The sequence below is a fragment of the Fusarium subglutinans genome, assembly GCF_013396075.1.
Source record: "Fusarium subglutinans strain NRRL 66333 chromosome Unknown NRRL66333_c0000117, whole genome shotgun sequence".
Classification (NCBI taxonomy): domain Eukaryota; kingdom Fungi; phylum Ascomycota; class Sordariomycetes; order Hypocreales; family Nectriaceae; genus Fusarium; species Fusarium subglutinans.
The window spans coordinates 1-27,637 of NW_023502180.1; the positions used below are offsets into that span (position 1 = coordinate 1).

General features: G+C 48.7%; 12 protein-coding genes across 12 annotated transcripts; 5 read left to right on the plus strand and 7 right to left on the minus strand.

Moving 5' to 3' along the window:
• FSUBG_8474 (uncharacterized protein) lies at window positions 1-1,007 on the plus strand (the record flags this gene model as incomplete). Its single annotated transcript, XM_036686886.1, has 1 exon — window positions 48-1,007. A coding segment is annotated over one exon (960 nt), but the record flags the coding sequence as incomplete, so codon positions are not given.
• A 771-nt stretch (window positions 1,008-1,778) lies between these two features.
• On the plus strand, window positions 1,779-2,903 carry FSUBG_8475 (uncharacterized protein; the record flags this gene model as incomplete). The annotated part of the gene is made up of 1 exon (XM_036686887.1): window positions 1,779-2,903. One exon carries the CDS (start codon window positions 1,779-1,781, stop codon window positions 2,901-2,903), a length of 1,125 nt encoding a protein of 374 aa, XP_036535967.1.
• A 2,435-nt stretch (window positions 2,904-5,338) lies between these two features.
• FSUBG_8476 (uncharacterized protein) lies at window positions 5,339-6,883 on the minus strand (the record flags this gene model as incomplete). Its single annotated transcript, XM_036686888.1, has 1 exon — window positions 5,339-6,883. The coding sequence occupies one exon, from the start codon at window positions 6,881-6,883 to the stop codon at window positions 5,339-5,341; it is 1,545 nt and encodes a 514-aa protein (XP_036535968.1).
• A 709-nt stretch (window positions 6,884-7,592) lies between these two features.
• Window positions 7,593-8,705, minus strand: FSUBG_8477 (NADPH2 dehydrogenase chain OYE2; the record flags this gene model as incomplete). Its single annotated transcript, XM_036686889.1, has 1 exon — window positions 7,593-8,705. The coding sequence occupies one exon, from the start codon at window positions 8,703-8,705 to the stop codon at window positions 7,593-7,595; it is 1,113 nt and encodes a 370-aa protein (XP_036535969.1).
• Window positions 8,706-10,351: 1,646 nt separating this feature from the next.
• Window positions 10,352-11,749, plus strand: FSUBG_8478 (uncharacterized protein; the record flags this gene model as incomplete). Its single annotated transcript, XM_036686890.1, has 1 exon — window positions 10,352-11,749. One exon carries the CDS (start codon window positions 10,352-10,354, stop codon window positions 11,747-11,749), a length of 1,398 nt encoding a protein of 465 aa, XP_036535970.1.
• A 285-nt stretch (window positions 11,750-12,034) lies between these two features.
• On the minus strand, window positions 12,035-12,607 carry FSUBG_8479 (uncharacterized protein; the record flags this gene model as incomplete). The annotated part of the gene is made up of 1 exon (XM_036686891.1): window positions 12,035-12,607. The coding sequence occupies one exon, from the start codon at window positions 12,605-12,607 to the stop codon at window positions 12,035-12,037; it is 573 nt and encodes a 190-aa protein (XP_036535971.1).
• A 435-nt stretch (window positions 12,608-13,042) lies between these two features.
• FSUBG_8480 (uncharacterized protein) lies at window positions 13,043-14,095 on the minus strand (the record flags this gene model as incomplete). Its single annotated transcript, XM_036686893.1, has 4 exons — window positions 13,043-13,476; window positions 13,536-13,672; window positions 13,736-13,931; window positions 13,987-14,095. 4 exons carry the CDS (start codon window positions 14,093-14,095, stop codon window positions 13,043-13,045), a joined length of 876 nt encoding a protein of 291 aa, XP_036535972.1.
• Window positions 14,096-15,208: 1,113 nt separating this feature from the next.
• Window positions 15,209-16,348, plus strand: FSUBG_8481 (double substrate-specificity short chain dehydrogenase reductase 2; the record flags this gene model as incomplete). Its single annotated transcript, XM_036686894.1, has 3 exons — window positions 15,209-15,355; window positions 15,423-16,008; window positions 16,050-16,348. The coding sequence occupies 3 exons, from the start codon at window positions 15,209-15,211 to the stop codon at window positions 16,346-16,348; spliced, it is 1,032 nt and encodes a 343-aa protein (XP_036535973.1).
• Window positions 16,349-16,566: 218 nt separating this feature from the next.
• Window positions 16,567-18,264, minus strand: FSUBG_8482 (cytochrome P450 monooxygenase oxidoreductase; the record flags this gene model as incomplete). Its single annotated transcript, XM_036686895.1, has 4 exons — window positions 16,567-16,776; window positions 16,833-16,970; window positions 17,029-18,011; window positions 18,066-18,264. The coding sequence occupies 4 exons, from the start codon at window positions 18,262-18,264 to the stop codon at window positions 16,567-16,569; spliced, it is 1,530 nt and encodes a 509-aa protein (XP_036535974.1).
• A 1,665-nt stretch (window positions 18,265-19,929) lies between these two features.
• On the plus strand, window positions 19,930-22,894 carry FSUBG_8483 (uncharacterized protein; the record flags this gene model as incomplete). Its single annotated transcript, XM_036686896.1, has 5 exons — window positions 19,930-20,333; window positions 20,394-20,453; window positions 20,601-20,982; window positions 21,043-21,851; window positions 21,901-22,894. 5 exons carry the CDS (start codon window positions 19,930-19,932, stop codon window positions 22,892-22,894), a joined length of 2,649 nt encoding a protein of 882 aa, XP_036535975.1.
• A 456-nt stretch (window positions 22,895-23,350) lies between these two features.
• On the minus strand, window positions 23,351-25,837 carry FSUBG_8484 (molecular chaperone; the record flags this gene model as incomplete). The annotated part of the gene is made up of 3 exons (XM_036686897.1): window positions 23,351-23,965; window positions 24,013-24,135; window positions 25,277-25,837. 3 exons carry the CDS (start codon window positions 25,835-25,837, stop codon window positions 23,351-23,353), a joined length of 1,299 nt encoding a protein of 432 aa, XP_036535976.1.
• Window positions 25,838-26,192: 355 nt separating this feature from the next.
• Window positions 26,193-27,527, minus strand: FSUBG_8485 (sulfide:quinone oxidoreductase mitochondrial precursor; the record flags this gene model as incomplete). The annotated part of the gene is made up of 1 exon (XM_036686898.1): window positions 26,193-27,527. The coding sequence occupies one exon, from the start codon at window positions 27,525-27,527 to the stop codon at window positions 26,193-26,195; it is 1,335 nt and encodes a 444-aa protein (XP_036535977.1).
• Window positions 27,528-27,637: the final 110 nt, after the last annotated feature.

Below are 27,637 nucleotides of genomic sequence, written 5' to 3' on the forward strand. Positions count from 1 at the left end.
TATTTATAGCCTAAAGCTTAACCTTATAGGCTGTAATTATCCCATAGTCTGAGTTCAAGAGATTCTCCGAGCTTCCCAGAGAGCTCCGAGACCAGATTTGGAGCATGGCTATGCGTGACGATCGCCCTGGAGTACATATCTTTGGTCAATATGACAAGACTAACGACAATGTGACCGAGGGTCGCTCTCTTATGCGTGGAGACTGGCCCAGCGACACTTGGGCCGCGCCATCATGGCGGCGTTATTTCGAAAACCTAAATGATGACTGCAGCGATGAGAACATTTCGACATATCTGATTGATGGCGGCCTATGGACCGCCTGCCATGAATCACGACTCGTCATGGAAAGACGATACAAACAGTCAAATCGCAAGATTTACGGAAGGCCTGATTCAGAATGGGCCAGAGACATAGACCGGTTCAACAAAGCCACAACAGGCTACTTTGACGGTTCTCCCCTCCATTGTATAACTGTTTTTTCTCACCGAGACCTCTTTGTCTTGCAAGCAGAGGATTTGAGCAATATTGATTGGTCTTGGGTTTCATTTGAAGCTTCCCTGGCCCGTCCGATGGAAAATTTCGGTGGGGTGCGGCATATTGCAATAGAGTATGACCAAAGGTGGTGGGAGGAGATATCCGACAAGAAATATTTCTCTGCCGGCACAAATATCAGAGCCCTTGTTGATGCAGCCTTCGAATTGCATGATTCTTTTTCGACAATCTGGATACTCGACCGTACCCTCAAGCGAAAGAAGGATGCTCCAGTGTTGAAGGAAAACGCAAAGTCCCGTTGCAGTATCGATGCATTCTATGCCAGCGACAGGAAGTTTCTGGAGATTAAGGGTAAGTACCCCAAATGTACGGAATGGGAATACATCAAGCCCTTGAGCCCTACTCCGAAATACTATTGCTGCTCATATGATGAGTATGATGAGTGTGGTCCAGATGCTCACCAGTTTAGCTCTTCTCCAGAATTCATCTCGTGTTTGGAAGGCGAGCTCGATTAACGGTACGATCCAGACGATACTGAAGCAGAGTATTATTGCCAAATCGGTCTTCTTCTTGGGTGGGATGATCTTTGAACTGTTCAAGGAGTCGTTGCAGATATGATTATACAGGACAATAATAAAAATTAGAAGCTGTTGCCACTATTATAAGATATTCGAGGGAACCGTGAAAACAGAAGTTATTAATGACTCAGGCCGCTAAGTATTGGTGCGTTGGACCCTGATTTATAATGCTTTGTTGAGTTTGTTCTTCCCTGGCTCTAAGTCACCTTAGAGTTTAGACTTCTTCAAATGTCCTTTGCACAAACTACTTACATAGCTTAACTATTGCTGCTTGATTAATGCCTAAAGCTTATAACACGTTTACAAAGTATATTAAGCTAATACACTAAAAAATCCTATTCAACTTTAGCTTTTAAAAAGTAATATATATATAGCCTTAATAAAGATAAGTTTTTAAATAAAAAATAGAATAATATGCTTTTATAATAACTTAATTAGTAATCTTATTAGTAGTAAGGATAAGTAAATAGACTTTAATATAAAAGCTTAATCTCCTAGATGTGGCTACTGACAGAGTTATACGTAGCATAAATAAATACAGTCAAAATTATATTAAGTTCCCTCGAAGAGGGTTAACTATTGCTGCCTGGAAGACTTGAACTTAGGGCTCCTAACACAGATTAAAGTTCCATGATGGAATTTTACGCAGTCAGATCGAATATTCGCTATAAAACCCGTCGCGGCGCACCCCACTTCCTCAGATCCATCATGCATTATCCATCTTCCAACCTCTCATCTTTCATCACATATTCGACCATGGCAAATTTTTCTGATCTTCCTCGGGAGATTCGAGACATGATTTGGCCACTCGTCCTTCGAGATAATCACCCAGGTGTTCACATCTTCGGGCACTACGACGAGAACAAGAAAGGCATGGCTGAGGGTCGTTCTCTCATGCATGGCAACCTCTTCAGTGGTATTCTATCCGAGCCGTCACCCGACAGATACTTCAACAGCCTGGACAAGGACCGCAAGAACGAGAACATTTCCACGTATCTCATCGACGGTGCAATGTGGAATACCTGTAAAGAGTCGCGACTCGCCATCGAAAAGCATTTCAGCCAGTATGAGTGGCCTGTCGATGGATTGCGGCGTTTTTTACGACGTGATACTAGAGAGTGGCGTCCGTATCCTTACTGGTTGGTGTTTCAGGTGCCTTCCACAGGATACTTCGAAGGAGGCTCCCCGCACTACTTGACGGTGTTCCCTCGCAGAGATCTCTTCATCTTCCAATTTGATAAACTGGACGGTATCGATTGGCACTTCGTTGGGTCTCGTCCAACGCGAGGGGAACTCCGGCCTTCCTGGAGAAGACTCCAGCACATTGCAATTGAGTATGATCCTCAGTGGGGGGACGAAATATCCGCCTCTCCATTTCTCTGGGATAGGCCAAACTTCAGCAAGTTGATGGATGCCGCTTTCGAGCTGAAGGATTGTGAGAAACTGTGGTTCATCGATCGCACCCTCAAGAGAAGAAAGAACGCACCGGCTTTTGAAGAACGGTCTGAATGCCATGAAACGCTCAACGCATTTTATGCTAGAGATAGGAGGTTCCTGGAAATCGACTGCGGCCTTACCTCCCATCGGCGCTACTGGAGCTTTCGGCGCAGACGACGCCCTGATGATGAGAAACTAAAGAACTGGGAGTATGTAAAGCCCGTGGATGACACATCGAGTCGAGATGGAAGCTCGTCTATTGACTTTGTGCGGCAGCTGGAAGAGAGCATTCGTGAAGAGCACAACAACGGCAATAAGATCAAAACTGGATGTTTTAGTTTTCGGGAACGCAAATTTCATTGCAATATTGGACTCCTGGGGTGGGAGGAACTGTGAACCTTCATTCTTGTCTCCCGAGAGTTCGAACCTTCTGGCATATCAGAGAAATGATACCAGACTGCGACTCACGAACGTATTAGGCAAGGAACGTAGGTCGCAAGTGGTGTAGAGTAGTTCTTATTTACCAAAGTTTTCTTTATACCTGACCATCCAAAAATGCCTCGCTGTAGCCTTATCAATGTGCGGGAACCTTGCTTGTGCGTTCTGACGACGGCCCTCGACCCCTTCCACCCATGACATGAGTCAACAAGCAAGTGACAGCCCGAGCCATCCCTATGTGATCAGTCAGCCATAGGAAGAATAGGAAAGGAATTGCGTCTCTGCACTGGCTCCGGTATTGACCGGGTTCCCAGGCGGCACCACGAGGAGGTTGCAGAGTCCGACTTCGCCGCCCGCCTCCCCTCTCATGTTGACATGGAGGGTCAGCTCTTCCCCATTCTTTGATGAATGCTAAAGGAAGCATCGAGTTGCTATAGGGATGAACCCATCCCAACCGAGCCCAGCGCTGTGCTGTTGAGACTCTTCTGACCAAATCCCTCATGAGACAGGTACTCGTTGGACCGACGCAAGCATCGTAGCAACAGGGGCAAGCCCTCCTAACCGAGCCTGGCGCTATGCCTATTTGGACTCTTCTGATCAAGAACCTGATGGATATGGAACTGATACGCGCTAGGTCGATGACGAGCCCCCGACCGAGTCCAGCTTTCAGTGCTAAAGAGACTCTTCTGGCCGTCTGCAAGTTTGCATGGCACGCGTCAGGGGTCGTGGACAAGCACTGCATAGTGTCAGGATTGATAACCAAGCGCAAGACTTCCATTCAAAATGAGGTCGTCCCACTCGCCCTCGCTCTCGGGGCTATCAGGCATCGTGGCACTGGCGCGCTGCATAATTGCTATTCACGACACCTAGGCCATTCCTCTTTGTGGGTTGACACCCTGCAGTTGACCGCTCGAATCTTCTGAGTCGGCCGAGATGAATACCAAATTCGTATCTTTCGATCGTTGGCTCATCTGCTTGTCGAGTGCCCGGTCGGTCGATCGGTCGGGACTTTGCTTCGATGACACTGGGTGCATCGTGGGGACACTGTCCAAGTTAGCCGTATCTTGCTTGTTCTTGGTTGCAGTAGATGAAGTGAAGATGTCATCACTCACCAAGGCCTGTCAACTTGAGTTTGACGATGGATGGGGATGGATATGCAGGAAGCAGAAGGATTTGCATGTGTCTTGGGATGATGAATTTGTCAAGTCTGGGAGCTCCAGACGAAGGCCAGTTAACCCGTCAATGTTTTGGCCAACTTTGAGGAAGGACCATGGTCATGAAAATGACGCGTCCCATTTCAGTGAGGGCAACTGTCATCATAACCTGAGGGAAGGACCAAATCAATGGAAGCCACAAACGATCCAGCTCTGTCTACTCCTCGAGAGACTACGTGATTGAGGAAAACTTATGAGGAGTGTACGCTTGATCTTGATCCTTTTCATTAAAAACACTCCGCACAATCGGTCAATTTCGCTACTTCTGGAACAGATTCAAGGTTATTTCAACTCTGACTAAGCCAAAGCCTCATCATGCCTCCTCACAAGGGAAGCTACTTCGACATTTTCCTGGAAAGATACAGTAGAAGTGACTTTCATTCTTTGGTGTTGTCCACTTCCGAATGACGCACGCCTTACCTGCCATCGCCATACGAACCGGAGAGAAGTCTCCTGGACTCGCCAGGCAACACTTCCACTGAAACTGGAAGACGTCTCGTGCTCGGCAGGCTCGCCATGCCAGTCATCTATCAGCGTGCCATATGTGTTGCTGTAATGGGCATCGTGGTCCAAATTTGGTTAGGCCCGAGAAGAGAGACATGGCCGTTTCAATTCGGAGTCAGTAGCGTTCGAGGCTGGTTGGGGCAGTAGAGTGTGAAACTGTGAACCCTCTTATTGTATAACCAGTCTTTGCGGAATCCATGATCATTAGTCTTGAAGGCTGTCCAGATAAAGCTTCATCTCATTCAAACAAAATCAGTGTAATCAGTTATACGAAACTTACCTAAATATTTCCCATTGCTGAGAATAGGTTTCAGGCAAAGCTCACGCGTTATCACATCTCCAAGTCACGTTCACCTCGATAGTATCCTTGTAGTTATATTTTTCCAAGTACCGTATTCTAGTGCCTTTTTCATCCGACTACCAAACTCGACTTTCTTGAATACGGCCCATCCGAATTATCCCCTGGATCTGTCCAGTTGAATGAACAGTGAGAACCCTCAACCTTCCGTATTTGCCATATTGTACGGGCGAAGGCAATTCCACAAGATAATGAGCGACCTCAAGCCTCAGCCATTCTATAATGAGGCCGTCGAGGTAGAAACAAGATCCCCTTCAACAAATCGCGTTAATGTGTATACCCATCCTATCAGGTATACCATTGTAGTTTGTAGTTGTTTACTGATCTCCCCACAGGTTCGTCCCCCCATTCTCGGCGTTGCGCCCATCTACATCTTCAGAGCGCAGGGATGGGGACGTCATAGCCTGGTCAACTGCCGGAACGTAGTCGAAGGGAGAGTAATCTGCGGTGCAAACTCGCGGGCGGAAACGACAATAGCTTTTCCCACCGGCTCGGTTACGGCAGTCAGCCCGCTGGCATACATGGCCATAAACACAGTTTGTTCTTCGGCAAGCTCCCCCACGCGTACAAGGTACAGAACGTGAGAGATGTTCGAGCGCTGGAAGCAGGTCTTTATCAATTGGCGCATGCTCATACCCGCAGTTGTCGCTCTCGCATGAATTATACAGCTGTGCGTTATTGCAGAATCTCTTGTCTTGCGATAGCATCTTGAGACGTCTTGCGGCATCAGGATCAGGCGGGGGCAAGTAAGCATCGAGACGGTCCTCGACTGCATTGATGGCGACACATCCATCGGGGATATCATCCTTTCGAGGTAGGGACTCAATATTACTCTTGGTGAAGCTGGAGCCTCGTCGCCAATCGCCTGTCAAGTTCTTTGTGCTTGTACCAATTGTGGATGGTGATGGTGTACTATTTTGACTGGATGTTTTACTGTCGATGTGAGAGAACTTGCATCCGCTGCCATATCGGCAATTTCCCTGCGCATAAAAGCTGCAGACCGAGTTCCCATCATTCGAGTTTCCTTTGATCGTAGAATTTGTGTATGTTACGCTGACGGCTTTGCTGATATTGGTAGACGACGCAAGAGCCGCCTTTGTTTGCGAAGTAGAATACGCGTATGTGAGTGGCACATGGCGGAATACACCAGGGAGTTCTTCGACATTCATACCAAGTCTGTCAAACTCCTTATGAAACAACACACTCGGCGTTCGAATAAGCGTGAATCTTTCACGGTTGCCCCTAAAGGGGATAAGGTCGGATACGTAGCCCACATCATGGCAGGCCGCGAAGTAAATATGCTTGCACTGGGCGTTGTCGGCGTAGAGGCGCAGAATGGCTTTGACTTTAAAGTCGGCGTTTTCTTTTAATTCGCCCGCGTCGATAAAATCAGCAAGGCCGTAAGAGCGGTTGAACCCAGCTGTGAAGGAGGAGAAGGAGCGCTTCTCTGCACCGGCGAGACCGTTTTTGCAGAGGGCTTTTGATAGGCCTGTGAGGTTGGCGTAGACGCGGACCATGACCTCGCAGGATTCGAGACCTTTGCGGCGTAGACTATCTTTGATAGTGTCGTTGAGTTGTTTGGCGGCTCTGCTCCCGCCTTCTTCACCGTCTTTGACGAAGCGTTCGTCAAAGATGTAACCATCTCCGTCGACGACTACGAGAGCAAAGGGATTACGCTCTTGACCTCTTGCGAGCTGCTTGTAGCGCTCTCTGCCCTCACGCTCCTCTTCATAATCGCTTTTAAGACGCTTATAGTCTTCGATCAGAACAGCGTACTGGTCGAGAATGTCGTTGAGGGCGTTGCTATTTCGGAACTGGGCAAGCATGTCAGCTGCACTGTCAATTGTCGCATCAGGAAGCATTGTCGGCGGATGACGACGACATGCCCTGCATTGCCGACGATTCCGGGGAGATTTGGGAGTGAGGAGTGAGGTGAAAGAGGAGAGGGTATGCTGTCGCTTATGGTGAAGTGCGGGCACAAAAGAATTGCCGGACAATTTTAGGCGGTAGATAAGATTGCGGTTGCGGAGTCATGTGATATGCCACGTGTGTTACTCTTCAGGCGTCAACGGCGAGAACCCAATCTTACTCGACGGTGCAGGAAGACGAAAGAAGGGCAGCCACGTAAGGATTGTTTCACCTTTGCTTGTTGTTTGTTTTTCTGTGTGCACAGTCAATTTGTTGTAGATGTCACCGATTGCACTCATGAATTTGGTCAAGCATCGTATGTTTGAGGCCGTGCGTCTCACCGCCCCACTATCGGTTTTAAAACTGCTTCCATTCTCATGCCATGAGGCGTACACAGAAAGAAAGGTAGTGCATGTGTCTCTTCAAATTCACATCAATACTCCGATGCTTTCTCTGAAGGTAACCATTGAATACACCGCCCGTTGTATCTTGATAACTGTTCTTGTCTCGTCTCATCTCGTCTCATCTTACGGAACCCTGGTCCTAGACTCATGCCTAGCGTTGCTTAGGTATTCTGTAGGCATCCAGCATCTTCCATGTGTCAACAAACGCAACAACAAACACGTCGTGCCAGACAAATATGTCTCTATTCCAAGCCGTCGTTTACTCTACCGTTTGTCCCTCCTTCCATCCTTCGCTGAAAGGATAATCCGTGTACCCATCCGTGCTCGTCACCTTGTAAAAAGTATCCCTATGACACGCCGCCAGGGGAATATTCCTCGCGAGTCTAAGCGGCAAATCCGGATTAGATATAAAGTGTCTTCCGAACGCAAACGCAACAGGTCGGTCTTTGAAACTTGTTTCCAGGGCTTTGTTTGCCTTCTCCGCTGTGTAGCCCCCTGCTAGAATGACTGGTCCGGCCCAACTCCATGCATCAAGCGCAAAGTCAAGGCTCTCTATGTCATCGGTCTCCCTGTCCACATTTCCAGCAATACGCGGCTCAATGAGATGTAGGTACGCGAGCCCCAGATGCTTCAGCTCGGAGATCAGATATGTGAACTGAGGTTCAGGATCCTGCATTCGCATGCCTTGGAACGTACTGAAAGGTGACAGTCGAATAGCTGTCCGATCTGTTCCTATCTCTCGTGAAACAGCTTTCGCAATCTCAAGACAGAAGCGTGACCGATTCTCGATACTGCCGCCCCATTCATCTGTTCGTCTGTTACATGTATCTTGCGTGAATTGGTCGATGAGGTATCCGTTTGCAGCATGAATCTCGACGCCGTCGAAACCTGCGTCGATGGCATTTCTAGCAGCGCTAGCGAAAGACGCAATGCATTCCGAGATTTCCTCTGTAGTCATGGGCCGTGGTGTTGGATATTCGTCGCTAATGGGAACGTCGCTACTGCTGACCATTTCCAGGCCAGCCTTGTCTAACGCATGTTGTCGAGCTGCTCTGCCGACGTGCCATAGCTGTATGAAGATGAAGGAATCTTTGCTGTGAACATCGTTCGTTACATGCCGCCACGCCTTGACCTGCTCCTGCGTAAATATTCCCGGGGCATTTTCATCACGCCCTCGTGATTTGGCCGATATGAAGGTCGCTTCCGTAATGAGAAGCGTGCCTGGAACTGAAGCTCTCTGTGCATAATACTCTCTCACCATATCTAACGGTGCGTGGTTTTCATCTGCTCGCAAGCGCGTCATCGGTGCCATCACGACGCGATGCCTCAACGAACATCTCCCGATATCGATTGGACTTGTAATGTTTGTCATGTTGAATATGTAACTATTTGCAAATATTCGGAAAACACCGAAACTAATTACCGAAACAATGGTCCCATTGCGAAGCGGAGGTGGATTACAGGAGCTGGCCTCATGGAGATAAGACCCCGCATTGGCCAAGCACGTCACTCTGTCAATATCGGTCGGAAGTTGACGATGGAGTCGGTGGATCTTGAACGGCGTTTCGGAAGTTATGCTCTCATTTTCTCTTTCATCTCCATATAATTGAGGAGACTTGAAAAAGTTCCTGATCAACGTTGGGGAAATGGAGCCATAAAAAATTCTCGATCCAATTGAAAGACTACGTCGAGATGCGGCTGAGCGAGAACAAACTCATCGGCAATTGCCGGCCCACTTCACGAGATGAGAGCAATGGATATTGTTCCACTGTATTTGGGGTAACTTAGCTCGCGGAGCTGCTCTCATTTCTTGAGGGAGCCTCATGGGTGAAGATCTTTTTAATTGATGATGAAGATGAAGTACTGAGATGTCGCGTGTTTCTGCGCAACAGAGGTCTGTTTTCGCTCAAATCCGCTCAACGGCCTCCTCAGAGCCTCAACGCCTTTTACTCAATGCCATTCGTAATTGATTCAACTGCAACGTCGGCGGCTGTGGCTGCCAAGTATAAAGCTCACACATGTGACAAATGAGAGCATCTCCGATCAAGCCCAAATTCTCGGCATGCTTGTACGCAAAAACCTCGACCAATCCCTGGGCCATTGTTTGTGCTCTCATTTTGTTCTCACTTTTCCCCGCCGATCACCGGCAGGGCCACCCCCAAAAAATTACTCTACAGTACCGCCCTAACCGTCTGTCACCATCCACCACTTGAAGCGAAAACTGCAACAGTCTGGGGTAGATCATGCCACTAAACCCAGTCCATAACCTCCCCCAACGGCTGGCAACATCCGTCGCACGCCGTATAGCCGGTGATAACATCATTAGGAGAGCATTTCTTGGAATAGGCGGCACAGCTATCTCCGAAGCCTTATCTTTGAGTCGGTGCTTTGCGAAAAATACCAGCATATCTTGGCTCGAGATAGCTATAGGCTGATTTGTTCCCTGTGATCATGGCGGTACCCCTCACTCAGTGATAGGTGGCTTACTGCTAGTTCTTGGCTTTCGTACCAGTGTGACAGCCCGAGGAGATAGCGATTTCTCCACAGAGTGTCTTGTGAATGTCCTGAACATGCAAACACCTGGCACGTCAGCATTGAGATGTGATGGATTGCGATTGGTAAGCTGCTGATCATTTGTCTCGATGAGTCTGATGAGAAATTGGCAAATGTCAGTCCCAGGGCGTGAAGTTGTGCGGGAATCGGAGGTCTTGGCTCCAAGTCTGGGGTCGGCTTTTGTTAGCCAATTGCACGGGCCCAAATGCACTACCAGGGCGTCGCGTCGGCCAGCATGGCCAATCACTGCGGACCAGAGCCTTGGCTGAGATAAAGGATCATGTGTTGGCACTCCCAACTGGTCTTGTGGCGGAACTGAAAGGTCACCTCAAGTATCCGAGGGGACGACACTTTTTATCTTCTTTCATCTTCATCTCAAACCTATTTCATCATCTCAGCTCATGACTGGGACCATCCAGTTTTCTCACTATCAGCGCTAACAATTCCTCGAGTAACACCATCAAAATGTCGGCTGCCCAGGTTTTGTTCAACATTACACCCATCAGCACCACACAAGTTGAGCCAAAGCGGAGAGGAAGTTGGGTTCCCACGCGAAGAAAGTCAGAATGTCCCCTCGAAATCACTATCGATCGGCACTTTGAGGCCAAGATCTATACCTCGGGCTCGACCATCACCGGCTCCGTATCATTCTCACCAAGCGCGGATCTAAGCGTCGATGCGTTCGAGATAGTCTTCACAGGCTCCGAAACAACCTTGGTTCAGATGTTTCACCAGGGAACTATGCCTAAATCAGGACACAAGTTCCTTCAGCTTCGAATGCCAATCCCAGAAAGTGCCCTTCCGCCCGATGGAGTCCTCCAGGCTGGTCAATCCTACGAGGTCCCTTTCTCTTTCGTAATTCCATACCAATTACCCAGTGCGGCTTGCAAGCATCGAAACCCCATTATTCGGGAACGACATCTGCAATTACCACCGACTATTGGATCTTGGGAGCACGATGACATGGCTGTCCATACCGTCGCTATCAATTACGGTGTTGATACGCGAGCACTGCTCAAGACCGAGAAGGGCAAATCCATGGTTCTGGAGAGAACTCATCCTGTGAAAGTAATGCCTTATCTCCCTGAACAGCCTCCTCTGCATGTTCTACCAGGAAACCCGCGATTCACTATGACTCAAGAGAAGTCAATCCGAAAAGACATTCTCTCTTCCAAGCTAGGCTACGTTAGAGCAACCACACGCCAACCAGATCCTGTCATCATCTCAGCCGATAAACTGCAGCCATCAGAATGCTCACTCAATATCGATCTCGAGTTCTGGCCAACTTCCAAGAAAGCGACTCCGCCTGAGATGTACGCAAAGTCAGCTACCATCAAAGCATCGACATACTACTCTACAGGCCATCTCAGCTTTTTACCAGATCAACACAACTTCCCCAGCGTGATGCCGAATCCTATCTTGAGCTTTGTTCTCGATGAGAGCGCAACGGTCACCAAGTCTCCCGCGCCTCGCTGGGAACAGACATCAGCTTCATTCTCAGCACCGTGCTCTCGCAGAGGCTCGGAGAACTCTACCATGGGCGATGAGCCTCCCCGCACGGCTTCCAGACGAGGTTCCAAGAGCAGTGATATCATCAAGGCGGAAGCGCCTCGACATACAGCAACTTTGCCTATTTCGATCGAGCTGCCGAGCCCCGATAACAAGATCTTGCTTCCGACCTTTTACTCCTGCCTCATCAGCCGGACCTACATGTTAGAAATTGTTTTGGCTTCGAGAGCGCACGGTTCCAGCTTCACGCTGCGACTGCCCCTGCAAGTTGCTGTCGAAGGACAGCACGAAACGGGCATCAACCACGTGCCGACCTATGTGAGTTTCGTCAAGTCAATATGCGAAGACGATTAACTAATAAGAGAATAATAGGAACAGGTTCAAGCAGGACAGGACCTATATGATGCGCTTCCGACTTATGATACCGCTCTCTGAGGTCGTCTCTTTCTCTCTTTGTCATTTGCTTACTGGCTATGAAGTACTCTTTGGCACTGGAATTCAAGTGGAAAATTGTTGCTTAGTAGTTTTATACCCACATATTTTAGTTTAGCTCATGTGATATCTTTGCTATCGATGGTGCACACTTCCTCTGTCCCGTCCGTATTATCCTGTCACAGCTCACCTGGCATCTGGTCAACCTCAGTTTGGACCACCAATCGTGACAGAGACAGCAAGACGCATAAATTTCGTCCAGTTGTCGACATTGAGCTCGCCACCAATGGCCTTCCAGATGAACCTATCCATACTTTCCAATCGACACTTATCGCCATTTGGTGCCCAGGCAATGGTGTAGACCCTCATGGTGTTGTACTCTCTCTTCTCATTGAGGATCTTTGACTTATTGACCTTGACAAACTCCCTGATCTTGGGACCCCTGAACCCTTCCCAAGGCTCGGCAGTCATGAAGTTCTTGTCTGCTAGGGCGGACTTAAAATCTTCCGGTGGGAGCATACCCTGAGGGACATTTGCCTTTAGTGCGTTGTATGCTTCACATGCAGTTGGAAGTTGAACCTTGAGGAGGACATAATTTGCTTTGATGGGCGTGAATGGGGCAAGGAATTTGCTAAGGGTGGTCGTGTTGGTGGTGATGCGGTACACGATAGAGTTATCTTCTTCCGATGAACCGTAGTACACGAAAGAATCGCGTTTGAATCCGCCATCGAGCAGCCATAGCTGATGGAAAATGAGAACCACGTCGGCGGCTAGAGGCATGGCCAGGCCGTGCCTCAATAAGTAACCATGGCGAGGTGCCTGCAGACTTGTACAACAAGGCTTTGGTTAGCGTCAGAGCCTACTAGACATCCTTGTGAGACCTCAAGAGGTTCCACGATCTATTTACTCATTGATTAGTTGATCTTGAGAGGTATAGGCCGTCACCTGACATGCAGAAACAGCCACATATGTGAAGTGTATCAAGAGTGCTGCACCGAAACAAACAATATAAAATCGCGAACGATACTAAAATAAAGAAGAGGTCTATACAGGATCTAATATTAGAAAAAAGGTCACGACTACTTAAAAATGCGTTGAATCTCTAGCCTGATATTATTCGAGGTAACATAGGCATAGACATTTGATCAAATCGATCTTACTCCGCATCCCGATCTATTTCTCTATCAATATTACATCCTAATATCTCCGCTAACCTCAATTGTTGCTGTGGTACGGCTGGCTGTCCTGTACAAATACTGGCTGGATGACGGGAACAGGCGGCTTCGGCTCAAGTTGAGGAGAGGTCATGGTTGGTATTGGTATAGACCTCAGTGAATCTCTGAAGCCGCCACTTGTCCCTTCAGTATCGCCTCGGCTTCTTCGTCCCATCCTAAAAGCCAGGATGATGATACCGACAATTAGTGCTACGCCTACGATTGAGCCGACTACAGCACCAGCGATGACACCTCCACTAGGCCCATCACCACCTTTGTTCCCTCTATCAGTGGGACTCTCTGTTTCTTCTGGTTCTGATGTAGGCGACGGAAATGTGGCGGATGAACTGGTCTCAAACTCCGTTGACGATGCGCTATCGGCCACAGTGGTCGATGACTCGCTTGTAGTTGTCGTGCTTTCGGTCGTAGTGTCCCCTAGAATTCCACCAAGGTCAATCCCCCTTCCAAATATCCCATTATACTGCAGTACTCACAATCTGTTGGGTCTTCTAAGAATAAGGTGCTGATACGGGTCGAAACACCGATGGAGTCATCGCAGCTGACCAGCCATCTAAGATCATTTAAATCGTCGGGGTTATCGTACAACCTGACGGCCACACAATCGCCGTTGCTATTCAAGGATTTCAGTTTAGTCTAAGTCGGTGGTGATCCCAAGGTATCGCTGGTGTATTACCAAACCAGTGTAGAAGAGGTACTGCCACCATCTTCAAGCCATTGGGTGAAGTAAGCCGTATTGTCGATACAGGAGGTGCCGACACGATAAATGTCGTCGGTAGTGAACCAGTCACAATGCGCGTATGTATCTGTGTCTCCAGCGAAGGTAAACGTCGTGCGGAAGGATAGTGAGCTCGGACAACTAAGCGTTTGGGCTGGGAAGCTTTTGGTTACTTCATGTCATCTGGGGTGTCCAGAGGGGAGACATACTTGTTCCATCTGTGACCGTGTAGCCAATTATCGAGTCACATTGTACAGGCACAATATGACTCTGGAGATAGAGCAAGAGAAGGACAAGAATTGTGTTTGGTCTGTCCATTTTGCAAAGCGGTTTCTGGTGAGATTTGAGTTGACAAAAGACAAGGCTCTCGGGTTTGAGAAGAGGGGGGATTCTCGAACCCAAGTACTTATTGAAACAATCCTGCCAGTTACCCCTATCATAATTTACGTGACCCAGTGGCGTTCGATAGCTCACTTCTAATGTGCAATATTTTTCAGCTCCTCTCTCCATGACAGGCAGTCATTGGCGATAAAATTCTTGGCACTGCAGGCTGTCACAGCCTGCTTTTACCTTGTCCCTAATGAGAACCTAGAGAGCCCCCGGGGTGCAAAAAGACTTCTGACGTTAAATTGAGGTACTAAAATATTTAGTCCAAGGTCCCCTGAGCCTATGATGAATTATACTAAGCTTGGGTAAACCTTTTTGTCACCTAGGTTAGAGGTCCTAAGTTTTCTTGCATGCCTCGAGAGCACTACAACAAGGCTGTATGTCTCATCACGGGCGAAAAACAATCTTCGACATTCCCAAAAATGAATTTCTACGTGGAAGAGGCATGAACAAATTGGCTTTCTTCGAGTCGTGGCTCCAGTAAACTCTGGTAATTGGTTATGAATGAGCTTGAATAGATAGCCTAGTGCGTGCACCATCTTTACCTAATTGTCTCAAGAATAATAGTGACCAAATAATGCCACTGTATGAACAGTCTCTTTTGTTCACCTTTTGCTCTAAACCAGGCCATGCTACCCTTTTGACAAACCAATTCACAGTTCGGTCCCACGGGATCAGCCCTGCCGAGAGTCCGAGCCCAACGGACTAGATGACACCGAAAGCCTATAATTCTAGTTACTATGAACTCTGCATGGAATCGTAGCTTGGAATTGATCAACGAAGTTGGGTGTTGGCTCGCCGAAATCCTGGAGTTGCGTCACTTAACTCCGCTTAAATCCATGTTCGTAAATTCTCTGAACATCTCAGATTGGATTGCAGTAAGCGGGATTCACTATGGCGATCTCCAAGTTTTATTCCACCTTTTTTGGTTTATAAATTGAATAGGTTCTCGCTTGACAACAGTGTAAAAGCCAGCTATTTCACGTATGCTTCAGGCTGGTCGTTCGTACTCCAGTTCATTATCATCATCCAAGTCTCATAGCCATGACCTCCACAACATCCACCCAGTCCAATGGCGAGACAGAAGGCCTCGAGGTCGCCCAAGCCTTCTCTGCACAGGTTCTCGGTAAGGTTGTGCTGGTCACTGGTGTGAATCGAGGCGGAATCGGGTACTCAACAGCTGAGGCTTTGGTACGTGAGAAATATGGCTCCCGGTTCACGAATTCGCGATAATCATTTAACCAATAACATACTGCAGGCATCGCAGGGGCCGTCTCATCTTATCGTCACCAGCCGCTCTCGTACCAAACTCCAAGAAAGTGTCGACGCGATGAAGAGTCTTTACGCTCAGGTCAACTACGTCATCCTCCAGTTCGATCTCTCAAGCCAACAGTCAGTTCGTGCCGCTGCTGCAGAACTTCTCAGTCGAGATGACATTCCGAAGATCGACCTGCTCATCAACAATGCCGGAGTCGCATTCCTCCCAGAACGCTTGCTCAGCCCAGAGAATATCGAGATGCATTTTGCAACCAATCACATCGGCCACTTCCTTTTCACCAGCCTAATTTTACCAAAGCTGATTAAAGCCGCCGAGGAGAGTCCTAAAGGTGCAACTCGTATCATCAATGTGTCCAGTGGGTCGCCTAAGTGGGCGTACATGAGATGGAGTGACATCAACCTTGAGAAGAAGAACAAAGAGCTACCGGAAGAAGAGAGGCCCAACTACGAGGTTCATAGAGCATGGGGATCCCCCAATGTGGAGGAGTTAAGCTATATTCCCTTGACAGCATACAACCAGAGCAAGGTCGCAAACGTGCTCTTCAGCATTGGCGCAAACAACAATGGTTCGAGCGTTACGGAATCTTGTCGCTAGCAGTATTTCCAGGATGGATCGAGACAGATCTAAGCAGACACATGCCCTCTGAAACTCGTGAGGCAATTGTTAAGGTAGGAATCCAGAGAGGGGTCAAGTACAAGACTCTTCAGGCCGGAGGGTCAACCACTGTTGTTGCGGCGCTGGATCCCAAACTTGGGCCAGGGGAGAAACGAGAGGGAAAAGAGAACTACGGTGTATTTTTGGAAGGTTGCCAGATTTGCAGCGGTGCTCATCCCAGGGCTGAGTCTGACGAAGAGGCGGAGAGGCTTTGGGAGTTGTCAGAGAAACTGACCAGTGAAACGTCCTGAAGGCATTTTCATCAGTGGCCATGATCTAGCAATATCCTTTGCTTATTCACAAATTCACAGGTCGCTTGCAAGATTTACATCTCTCTGCTTTGAAACATGTTATTCTTGAAGGCGTCAATGTTTCTGAGGCAGAACAGAACAAAGGAACATTGGTCTCGTTACTGTCGGTGTATGTTATTCTGAGGAAACAACTATAACTATTACCTTGGGCGCTTCCTTCATGCCCTCTGCTTCTCCGAAAGGCGTGGTTGAATGAGTACTTTGAAGTCCAACGGTTTGACGAACCAGTAGCTCTGAGTATGCCAGTTCTGATGTTGCAACGACGAATCAAGGCTAAAGTCAAAATCGCGGATAATTCGTGGGATCAGCTTCGACATCTCAAGCATTGAGACATGTCGGCCGATACAGTTTCGTGAGCCGAGTCCGAACTAAAATGGTCTTTCGTCAGTGATATGATCAGGCGCTTCAGCCAAGGGAGTCTTACAGGCATGTAGTAACGGTTCATCATGGAGAGCCTGTCGCTTTCGGCGGTGAGCCATCTGTCTGGGTTGAAGGAATTGGCATCTTGACCAAACACTCGAGTATCACGATGAGCTACCCATGTGTTGATGCCAACGATAGTCTGTGTCATTCGTCAGCTGAGAGCTCGGACCTTCGGAGCTTTGTTATAAAAAACTTACTCCCTCTGGGAAGAATCGTCCGCATATTGTCGCGCCGCCCTGGGGAACAACTCTTTCGAGTGGGAGACCCGTAGCGGGATGCATTCGTAGAGCCTCCTTGATCACAGCCTGGAAGTAAACCATCTGCTGACTTTCCTTGAAGGTCGGAGATTTCGACAATTCTCCTCGTGCTGTCAAGTCATCGATCTCGGCCCGTAACTTCTGTAAACAATCTGGGTTCTTCAGTAGATAGTACAGAACAGCTGACAGACTGATGGCAGTTGTATCTGAGCCTGCCACCATGTTCGATGTACATCCCATGAGAACGTGGTACTGCGTAAAGACATCTGGTGAGGCAGCATGCTTGGCCAAAAACTTGGTGAGAAAATCTTCCATGGTGACCTCACTCTCTTCGGCGACGGGTTTGGGAGCTACCTGCGCTTGTCGAATTCTCTCGTTTGTAAAGTTCAAGATATATGCTCGTCCTGTTCCCTTTCCACCCGCAAGCCAGTTCCTGATCTTGAAAAGGTATTTGTGCAAACTTGGGAAGATGCCAACCAGGGTCGCATAACCCAAATGGTCCTCCAAAGCACCGATAACATTACCAACATCGTCTCCACTGTCTAGGAAGCCGAAGCGCTTTGCATATGTGATCAGCCCAATGACGTCGAACGCATAGCACTGGAACCAGTGTCGCATGTCGACAGGTAGATGGGTCGACGTGCTTGACATTTCCGAGAGACGTTGGGTGAAGATATCGGCACAGTCATCGACGAAGGGCTCGTAGTGTACAAGTGACGACATTGCGTATGTCGCTTGATACAGCTTTCGGTTATGGTTGTGGCGCTTGACTGATTGATCGCTGAATATGGCCCATGTGCCGGGACTTGCCCAGGCCGAGTACCACGATGACTTTGGGAAGTGGGTGCCCAGACCGTAGATTGTCTTGGCTGCCTCGGGATCGTTGAAGCTATATCGATTAGGCCCATATCGTACAATCGTCCCTAGGGTGAAGAGTTCAGCGAATGTTGTACACAAGGCATTAGTGGAGGGCATACCATATTTCTTCTGTAGATCAAGGTTTACATCTTGGAATGAGCCTTTCCAGACCTTCCAGAAGTACCAGCCATCTGTAAATCGGGCGAGGGTAGGTCCCGGGACGGTTCGTAGTGGAGAGCGAAAGGATTGGACGATGAACCGCAAGAGCAGTGCGAGAACCACCGCCGGGATAGCAAACACCGCAATCGGGGAGGTCATGTTGAGGTATTGCTATTGTCAAGAGACAAGAGGTTCGCTGAGAACGAGGCTACTGCTTGAGTCCGGACTCGTCGAGGTTTTATAGCGCACGTTGGACTTGCTGGTTCGTATTCCCGAGACTTGAAGAGTGATAGCTGTGTCCAATGGCGGGGGTGTATCGAGTCAGCCCAAGATCGAATGTCAGCGTGTTTGTTGTCCCCCCGAGGTCTCCGAACTTATTTACCCCGCTACCCCAGAGTTCTTACGTCAATCCTGGGGAAGATCTACGCCTCGGCCGAAGTTCGGGGTACGCAAGTGGGTGATCCGATGAGTAGATAAGGTATGTTCAACATGTGTGCCAATCAATGTCATCCATTATGGCTGGCAGACTGTTGGCCAGCATCTGGTTTAAGCTGTGGAGAGAAGCTCGGCCGACATGGCCCACCAAGATATGATCAGTGTAGGTGATCAGGATTACAGATGGCACAGCCTGCATCGTCGATCGGGTTGTGGACACCGATCCCGACGCATTGTTACAGTCCAATTCAATACTTGAACAGGCTCTTATTTACGACAAGGCTACAGTAGCAATTCTTGGAAAGGAAAGCCGCAGCCATTTCGAACAGACGCGCATGCGAGAGCCAAGACCTCAATGTTGCAAGGTGTCTGTAGGGTAGCCCAACATGAACCAACCGACAACCAAGGTCGCCTTCCATGCCAGGTCTGAAAGGAGTGAAGCTTTGACAAAAAGTGCTGTTTTTTTTGTAAATTCTCCAAGAAACTAAACCAGCGTGCTTAAGAGTTCAGGGCGGCAGTAAATTGTACTTAACATATCCACGCTGCGACATGAGGCTGTAGCGACCCAGATCCAAGGCAACAAGATTAAACTCGTTGCTTGACCTGTCTTTATGAGATACCAACAAGGTTTACTGACGCTTGACCAGGGTTTACAGTAGCCTCTGATCATGATGGTCTAGACCCAGAAACAAAACTGCGACTTCAAGGGCTCGGTTATTCTTCATAATTGAGAATGCGAAGCTACTCCCCAGATGAGCGCAACGCAATGACATCCCAAACAAATTCTCTGACTCAGTTTCAATGACCTTCTATTTGATCCTCCCTTGTCTCGCCTTGTTTCGCTGGAATGCCAATCGAAAGAGCCCGCTGGCGCTAACTTAAGCCTGTGTTGGCGCCCAAATTAGTCTCTGCTGGCACTTATCACGCCTATCAAAAACGTGGGAACAGCCTGCAGATGTCTCAGAAACTTGCCCAGCCGTTGATCGCAGTCGCGTGTAGCCTTTTACTATTTTACCGATATGCTTGTTGCAGGATGTCATTTTGAATGCCAGATAAGTGACAGCAATGCTACAATGCCAATCAAAGGTATAGTTTAGAAGATAATAATCGCATGTCAGACATTAAAGCGGTATAGCTGGTGTCACATGAATCAGGTCGTGTCAGACCAGTATCCGGGCTTCGTTTCAATAACAATCATTATCGCGACTCGAGGAAACTGAGGCAAACAAACAAGGAGTTGTCTTTTCTTCGAGCTTCGGTTATTTAAGTACCCAAGACCAGGTCAAAAATGATGCTGAATTCATTCATTCACTTATTCCACTCTTTTTCTTATATTGTTTTCTCTACCTCTGGTTACGAAGCCTTGAGTAGTAGTCACTCACTAACAACATGAGGTTCACCAATCCTAAGTTATTGGCCGTGTTCACAGCACTTCCCTTGTTGGCCAGAAGTTTCTCCATCACAGAAACAACCAGTGGTGCTACAGTGGCCGCCGCTATCTTCGATGGACCAGGCCTTAACGTCCTGAATGTGATATCGCTCGGTGAATCAAGCATGGGAACATTCGCGGATGGACCGTTCGGTCTGGGGAGTGGAGGTATACTGACTAGTGGAACGGCTACAGGAGCCTACATCTCAGGGGATCGAAACGTCGATAATGGTGTTGCAGGTTATGATTACGTTTGTGCCCCAAATACCCAGAACGTCAACGCTTTACAAGTTCAGGTGGGACTTGAGCCTGGATATAATGGAGTCCGTATAGAATTCGTATTTGCTACACAAGAAGCCCTAAGGTACATGCCCATGAATCCACCACTGCACTTTGTTCATCTAACGTTCTAACTTCTACGTAGTACACTGGCCAATATGGATGCTATATCTATCCTTGATGTGACCAATGGCCCCCCGCTTCAGTACGCTCTTGATACCAATGCGAATTAAATCAACGCCTTGTCTCCTTTCCTCCTCACACCAGATGCTATCGCCCCACCAGACAGTCTTACGGGGTATACGCGATCCTTGCCTCTGCTTGTGAGAACGATATCGGCCCTACCTGGCAGCTTTGTGGTCTTGGTGATATCCGTCTGTGACGTCGGAGATGCACTTAATGACTCTGGTTTCCTTCTTCGAGCCGAGGGTTGCGTTGACTGTGGTTATGGGTCTGACGAAGTTAAGATCAACTATGTTTACACAACATCGACACTCCCCCCTGGAGAACAGCCTTTCACTTCTACTATCTCTGCGTCCGGCACTGCATCTGGTACTTTTATTGTTTTCGTAGAGCCTACCGGAGTTACGACTACTACAAGTGATGCTACCACGACTACAACTGCCGAGGAGACAACAACTACCGGCGAGACAACTACGACTACTGATGAATTGACGACCTTAACCACTGCTGAACCAAAAACTACGACAAAGGATGATTCCACGACTACAACTGTTGGATTTACAACAACCGCGGAGATGTTTACGACAACGGCCGAGACTATAACTACCTAGCCTACAACAACCGCTGTTGATGAGCTCACCACAACGGAGCTAGTCTCAACAACTGAACAGACAACCTCGGTATCCTTTGAGAGTACCGCCACCACGGCTGATGTCACATCTGAGTCGGTTTCCACCACACTGGAAATAACCACTACGGAAAAGTCTATGACTAGCATCAGTAGCGAGTTGGAAACACTCACGACTGACGAAGTGTCGAGTTCCACGGACGAAAGCACATCATCTACACCAGCTGAGTCCCGAACAACTACTGATGCTTCGCCAATTCTCAGCACAGCAAGTGAGGCTGCATCTACCAGCGTTGATCAAGGGCCTGTTCTTGCTTCAGACACAACAACCAGCGAATCCATAGTCCCGACTACAGATGCACTGTCTGAGTCTACTACGTCAATCACGTCTGAGTCTAGCTCTGTCACCGCCGCGGTGTCTAGCGAGTCTACGGCCTCCTCAATTGTTAGCACCGGTCTCCCTTCACCTTCCTCCGAAAGTACCTCTTTTGCAGACACTTCGACTTCGACCTCACAGGTAGTCCCAGAGACCACATTTACTCCAGTTGAACCAGTGACATCCAGTTCTCCAGAAATTTCAACAACCTCATCATCCGATGCTCCTCCAGCAACATCCTCCCCTGCTGATGGCCCTTCAAACATCGATACCATTCGTGGGTACACCTACAAGGGCTGTCTTGGATCCGCGGATGGTTACCCAAGCTTCAACCTTATAGGCTCTGGTGCAAACATGACCACTTCGAGCTGTGTCACCTTGGCCAGGGGCCGGGCCTACGTGGGAATCTATGACCGGTACGTAGCATTTAGCAATTTTGCCTTTCTATATCTAACCAGTTTACAGATCCTGTTATGCTTCAGACTCCCTTGATTCAACTAGCTTGGTGTTGAGCGGCCGATGTGACATTCCCTGTCCAGGTGATAGCAGCCATTTCTGTGGTGGTCTGGTTGTATCCTCTTCCGAGCGTCGCTGGGCTGGCCCACGCAAAGCGCTTGATAAGCGAGCTGCACCAGCCAATATCCTATTGACCTTGTACGCTCTGGATAACGAGCCTCGTGCACCCAGTGAGACAAGCACGGAGGCAGAGGTACCAGCTACCACGCAAGATGGAGTTACAGTCATTCCCACAGATGTCATTTCCTCCCGACAAATTGTCACTGCCACTGATATTGTAACTGAATCGCTTATCCTCCAACCGGTTGAGACTGTAATCGACTCTGTTGCACAGCCAGGACAGACGCTGGTTGAAACCACGGTTACTACCGTCACTTATACCATCGTCGACCCAAACAACCCTTCGACCCTGACTGTCACCGAATACTGCGCTACTCTGTCTTATGAGCCTTGCAGCCGTTGTGTATACCCTCCCATTCCTACTGTGGAGATGACCACGTACGTTATGCCTTGCAAGTCTTGCGGATATCATGACCAAAACCGAGTCACAATCACTGCGCCATGCGCTGCCGTTACAGAGCCAGCCAGAAATGATGCTTATGGATCACAAGACTTGGTCGGGGATTTTGCTCCGACCCGAGCTGCATATCAGGTGGTACCGGGACCTGTTAGAACAGTCACTACAGCACTCAGACAAGCCAAGCCTACCGCTGGTGCTGAATCTAGCACCATACCCTACCAGCATCAAAAAGATGACAGGGAGGATACGTACCCTGGCGCTGGACATGCACAGCCCCATGCAGTATCTTCACTGTCTTCTTCTGGAGCCAGCGGTAATGGCACCGCAGTGCCGGGAGTTGTAGTTGCGGAAGCTGGGCGCTACGAACGGGGCATTCTAGGCTTCCTTACGATGGCCTTCATTGCCATGCGCGTTCTTTTGTAGTTTCTCTTCGGCATGCCTTCTGTTTTGACTCTTCCTTTATCGTCATGACTCCAAGAACGCGTCGGGGCCGAGATCTCTCTTGCTAAACTATTTGAGAATACTGGGATGTTTCATGTACATATTTTATTGATGCAGACGTTTTGCATATAAGTAAGATTAATGACAGTCTTGAGGTTGTTTGCTACCATTCATATTAGGCCCGGCTTTCAATCATGTGAATCAACTATCCCATATCTCGCATCAGAGCACTTTTCCCCTGAGCCCCCTGACACCTCCAAATTCACGCCCTGTTTGCTACTTTGCGCTGCACCCTTTCCCTGGACCCTTGTAGGTCCTTTTTAACCCCTCTTCCCTTTCTTTTTCGTAGCCCTCTCTCCGCTTCATCAAACCACTTTCTCGGACCAGGCTGTACTTCGAGTGAAGCTTGCTTTTCCTTCTACCTCCCACGCCACATGGTTAGGGTTGTAGCAAGTCCATTATATTCGTAGGCCGTTTCTTCTTTTTGATTAAAGCTTCCGTCTCCTTTTCCCAATATGAGAGTCGACTGCGAAACTCCCGAAGCTGCCTTTGGAGACTTGCGAGTTTTTCGTGCTCCTCCTTGAGCTCGGCTTCCATCTCAACCTTGCGACTCATTTGCGCTTGAATCTGGGGGCATTCTCTTGTGCGTTCTAAGTTTGACGGGCCAGCCTCGCCTTCATATATCTCTATCATTTCGAAGCCCGCTGTAAAGACCTCTTCTTCAAGAGCCCGTACAGCCTCTTCTTTAACTTGTACCGTTCCCCTTTGGAAAAAGACTTCGGTCTGGGTGATTGATACGCGAGACTCCAGCTGTTGAATGAAATCGTCCACCTCACGTATATCCACCAGCGATGGTTCGGGGTCATTTGGAGAATGTCCCTCGAAAAACGTGTCATTGAACCGGGTAAAGGGTGCATTATTCTCATTCGTGGATTTGTTTGTTCTCACTTCTGTGAAAAACGGACGGATAAATTTTCCTGTTTGTTGTCCGTACTCTGTGTCATAAACTCGACGCTTTTTCTTGTCTGATAGTGTAATGTATGCTTTGTTGAGCTTCCAGCTAGTTAGTATACACGCGAGGTAAGTTAACGATGACTGACGTTTTTGTAATTTAAAGTGGCTTGGTTATTTTCGTGATTCTTATCTGGACGTCTTGGCTTAACCCGACGTAAAGCCAGCATATAAGCCGTCGTTATCTCATCTTTATTTGCTGTGTGAGGCAGCTGCAAAAGTTCGTAGTAGTCAACAAATTCCATCATGAGTATATGATTCTGAGGCCGCAGAAAGTCGGAGTGAAGGGAGGCGGGGTGCTTTCTAGGTTCTTAAGCAAGTCGACCAGGGCTGTGGATGCAGAAGCCCTACCTGTGATAAGGTTGAGAGGTAGAAAGAGACTTCAGCCCAAACACAAAGGCAAAGGACACAAATTCAAAGGAAACTTTATAAATACGGCGCATGGCGTGAAAGTCTGTCATAGTTAGCTGTTACTGTGTTCCTATTGCCTGGGTGATCTGCCCAAAGTCTCAACTTACAACTTGCGATTCCACCTCTCACTGACTTTTGCTCCACCACCGTGTTTGATGTGTTAGTTTGTTTGTCTCGGGCTTTTCAAGGTTCACCTGGCAAGAATTTACCAACATTATTTACCTCTGGCCTCCTCTTTATTCGATTGACCGAGTGGAGGTCCGAAGAGGGGAAACGCTCCGTATTGACACGCGAAGTGATACCATACGTTGAAGCTGATCACGCGTCGACGAACGCGTCTTTTCGGTATCGCGGAGATCTCATCTCGCACCCTTCGTAGCTTTAATAGGAGATGTCAATGACGCGCTGTGGGGATCTCGAGTGCCAAAAGGATTTCTTGTTTGTGTGGTCTAAAACTAACTCAGGATATTAAACACTATGAGACCGAACCGAACCAACCCCAGGCTAGAGCCATGATCATAGACGTAGTATTCCACTTGCATGGGTAGACGAGGGATTAAGGGACTCCCCAACGTCTTACAGAGATGAAAGTCGCTACTGAACGTGGTGCCTCCGGTCTGTGTGCCAGTGTTGGTCGAGTCGAGGTAGGGATGACAATGCAAAATCAGGGCAAAAAGGGTGAAGAAATAAAGTAAAGAAGCAAGGAGCAAATAAATAAGAAATTCATAAAGCAAAAAGCCAAAGTTGTTTCCTCAGTCACACCGTGTTAATTCTCCAAAATCCCATCGTGATGTCGCGTTTCCCATGTCCAACGGGTCGATAAACATCAAGCAACCTCCAAAAGCAACAATTCGCCCAAAGCATATAACCACCAGAACCGCGATGGTAAGAAGCCATTCACAAAAGAAAAGAACCCCACAGTTTAGGATGTCCCCTACAAACATCTTTCTTGTCTCCCTCGCTCAGTAGAAACTTCTGCCAGTTCCCCTCCCACATTTCCCTATCCCTCCTTTTCTGCTCCAGCTTGCAATTTTTCTTCGCATCTTCTCGTTTCTTCTCTTCAAAAAGCCATTTCCGGTAATCCTTCAGAGCCTCCTGAGTCCTCCACTGGATCCTCGCTTCAAACTCTGCCTGAAGCTTCGCCAGCATCGCCTCTTTCTTGGCAATCAACGTCTTGTCCAACGGAATCTGGACTGCCAGCAGTTTGGCGCGTATCTGGTCTATTTGGCGCCCGCGTTGTGTCTCGTGATCGAACTGCTCGTTTATTCGTCTTCGTAGTGATCCGAACCAGCCGAGTTTGGCTTTTGAGCTGTAGAAGTCTATTTTCTCGAGATCGCGTGTGTTGACGTCTAGCCGATGTCTGGCATACCAGAGACTGTATTCCAAGCATTCGATTTGGTGCAGGAGTTTGACCGCTCTCGCGTCAAGGTAGAAACCTGGCTTTTTGGTCCATGAGTAGGACTCGAGGTTTGCAGCAGCGTGTGGGGAGAGATTGTGCGACATCCGCAGTTTGGTGAAGCTTATGAGCCAGGAAAACACTGTGAGCAACGACAGCCTAAACGCTTGTTTACTCCGTTGAGGAAGGACTTTATTTTAAGTGCGTACCGGTATGAGCACGTCCAGTTTCTCCAGGCCGATGACGGCGCTCCGTGACGAAGTTGAGCTTCTCTTCTGTTTGGCCGAGGGCTCACAGCCACCAAGTCTGTTCATTAGTCAAAAACAAATAAACCGTCACCACAGCGGCCAAGCCATGCGTCCTTAGTGTCATTATTTTGCAGGTTTTATTCCAGTTTCTCCGCGGGTATACAATCTCCCCAATGATACAAGTCTAACATACATAGCAAGTTCAAACTTTTGTCTATTTAATCCAGCCCTTAGGTCCTCCCCATGTTCCCTTGACCATGTAGTTCTTGTAAACCCAGGGGAAGAAGTCCTTCTTCAAGTGGTAGAACGAGCGGCGGGGAACGGCTTGGTCAATGCCGAGAATATCTCCGAAAGTCTCTTTGGGAACGCCACCATACTTAAACTCGGCGAGCATCACCTTGCCGTATTCTGTGAGGAGAGGGCATGAGGTGTAGCCGTCATAGGCAGGCTCGGGCTCTTGGCCATCGATAGCGCGGAGGAGGTTGCTGACGAGAACAGGCGCCTCAGAGGTCACGGCGGCGGCGGTCTTGGAGGTAGGAAGGCTCGAAGCATCACCTGCAGACCAGACGTTGGCGAACTTGTTGTGGCGGAGGGTGTTGTCGTTGACGTCAACGTAGCCAGCCTCGTTGGCAAGAGCGCTCTTCTTGACGAAAGCATGAGGTCCCATCTTGGGAACGACGTGCAGGAAGTCAAACGGCTTGGTAACCTTGTCCTGGCCATTGGCAAAGACAGCGTTGTTGCCCTCAATAGCAACAAGATCATGCTGGAAAAGACCCTCGACACCACGCTCTTGTCGCAGCTTCTCAAGCTCGGCGCTGTACTTGGGAACACCGAACATGACGGGGAGGCCGGTGGCGAAAGTGATCTTGATAGGAGAGCCGGAGGGGTTCTTGGGGTCATAGAGACCAGTCTGCTTCCAGTGGTCGAGGGCAAGCCACATGGACTTTTGGGGAGCACCGGCGCACTTGATGACACCGGCGGGCTGAGTGAAGATGGCATTACCCTTCTGGAGGCGCTGAATGTTGGGGAAGACCTTGTCGCAGTAGTCGTAGCCGTAAATGGAAGAGACAGGGCCGTTGCGCTCGGCGAGAGCTTCAGGGAGGCCCTTGATGCTGTCGTAATTGATCTTGATACCGGGCGCAACAACGAGGTGCTCATAGTTGACCTTGTCGCCAGTTCCAAGAGTGATGCTGTTGTCCTCAGGGGTGAGGGCATCAACGCTGACATTGTAGAACTTGAGCTTGGGGTCGATGAGCTCAGGCATGGACATCTTCAGCTCCTCCTTGGTCTTGAGTCCAGCACCGACGAGTGTCCATCCAGGCTGATAATGGTGCCACTGAGCAGGGTCAACAACAGCGATATCCTCACTGGCGAATTTGCCGCTCCGGAGCAACTGATGGCTGATGGCGAGACCAGCAGAGCCTCCTCCAATAACGACGACCTTGTGACTTCGGCTAGCAGACGTGACAGCCGCAGCGGTAGCGAGACCTCGCCGAGACTGGCCAAAGGCCGCAGATCGAACTGCCAGTGACACGCGACTCGAAAGCATTTTGAGTTTTTGTGTTTTTCTGCAAAGGGGAAAAGTGAAGTCGAATGCGAGAAAAAGCCTACGCTCAAGAGTGAACACGCCAGAAAAAGTACAATGAAGTGACGTACTGT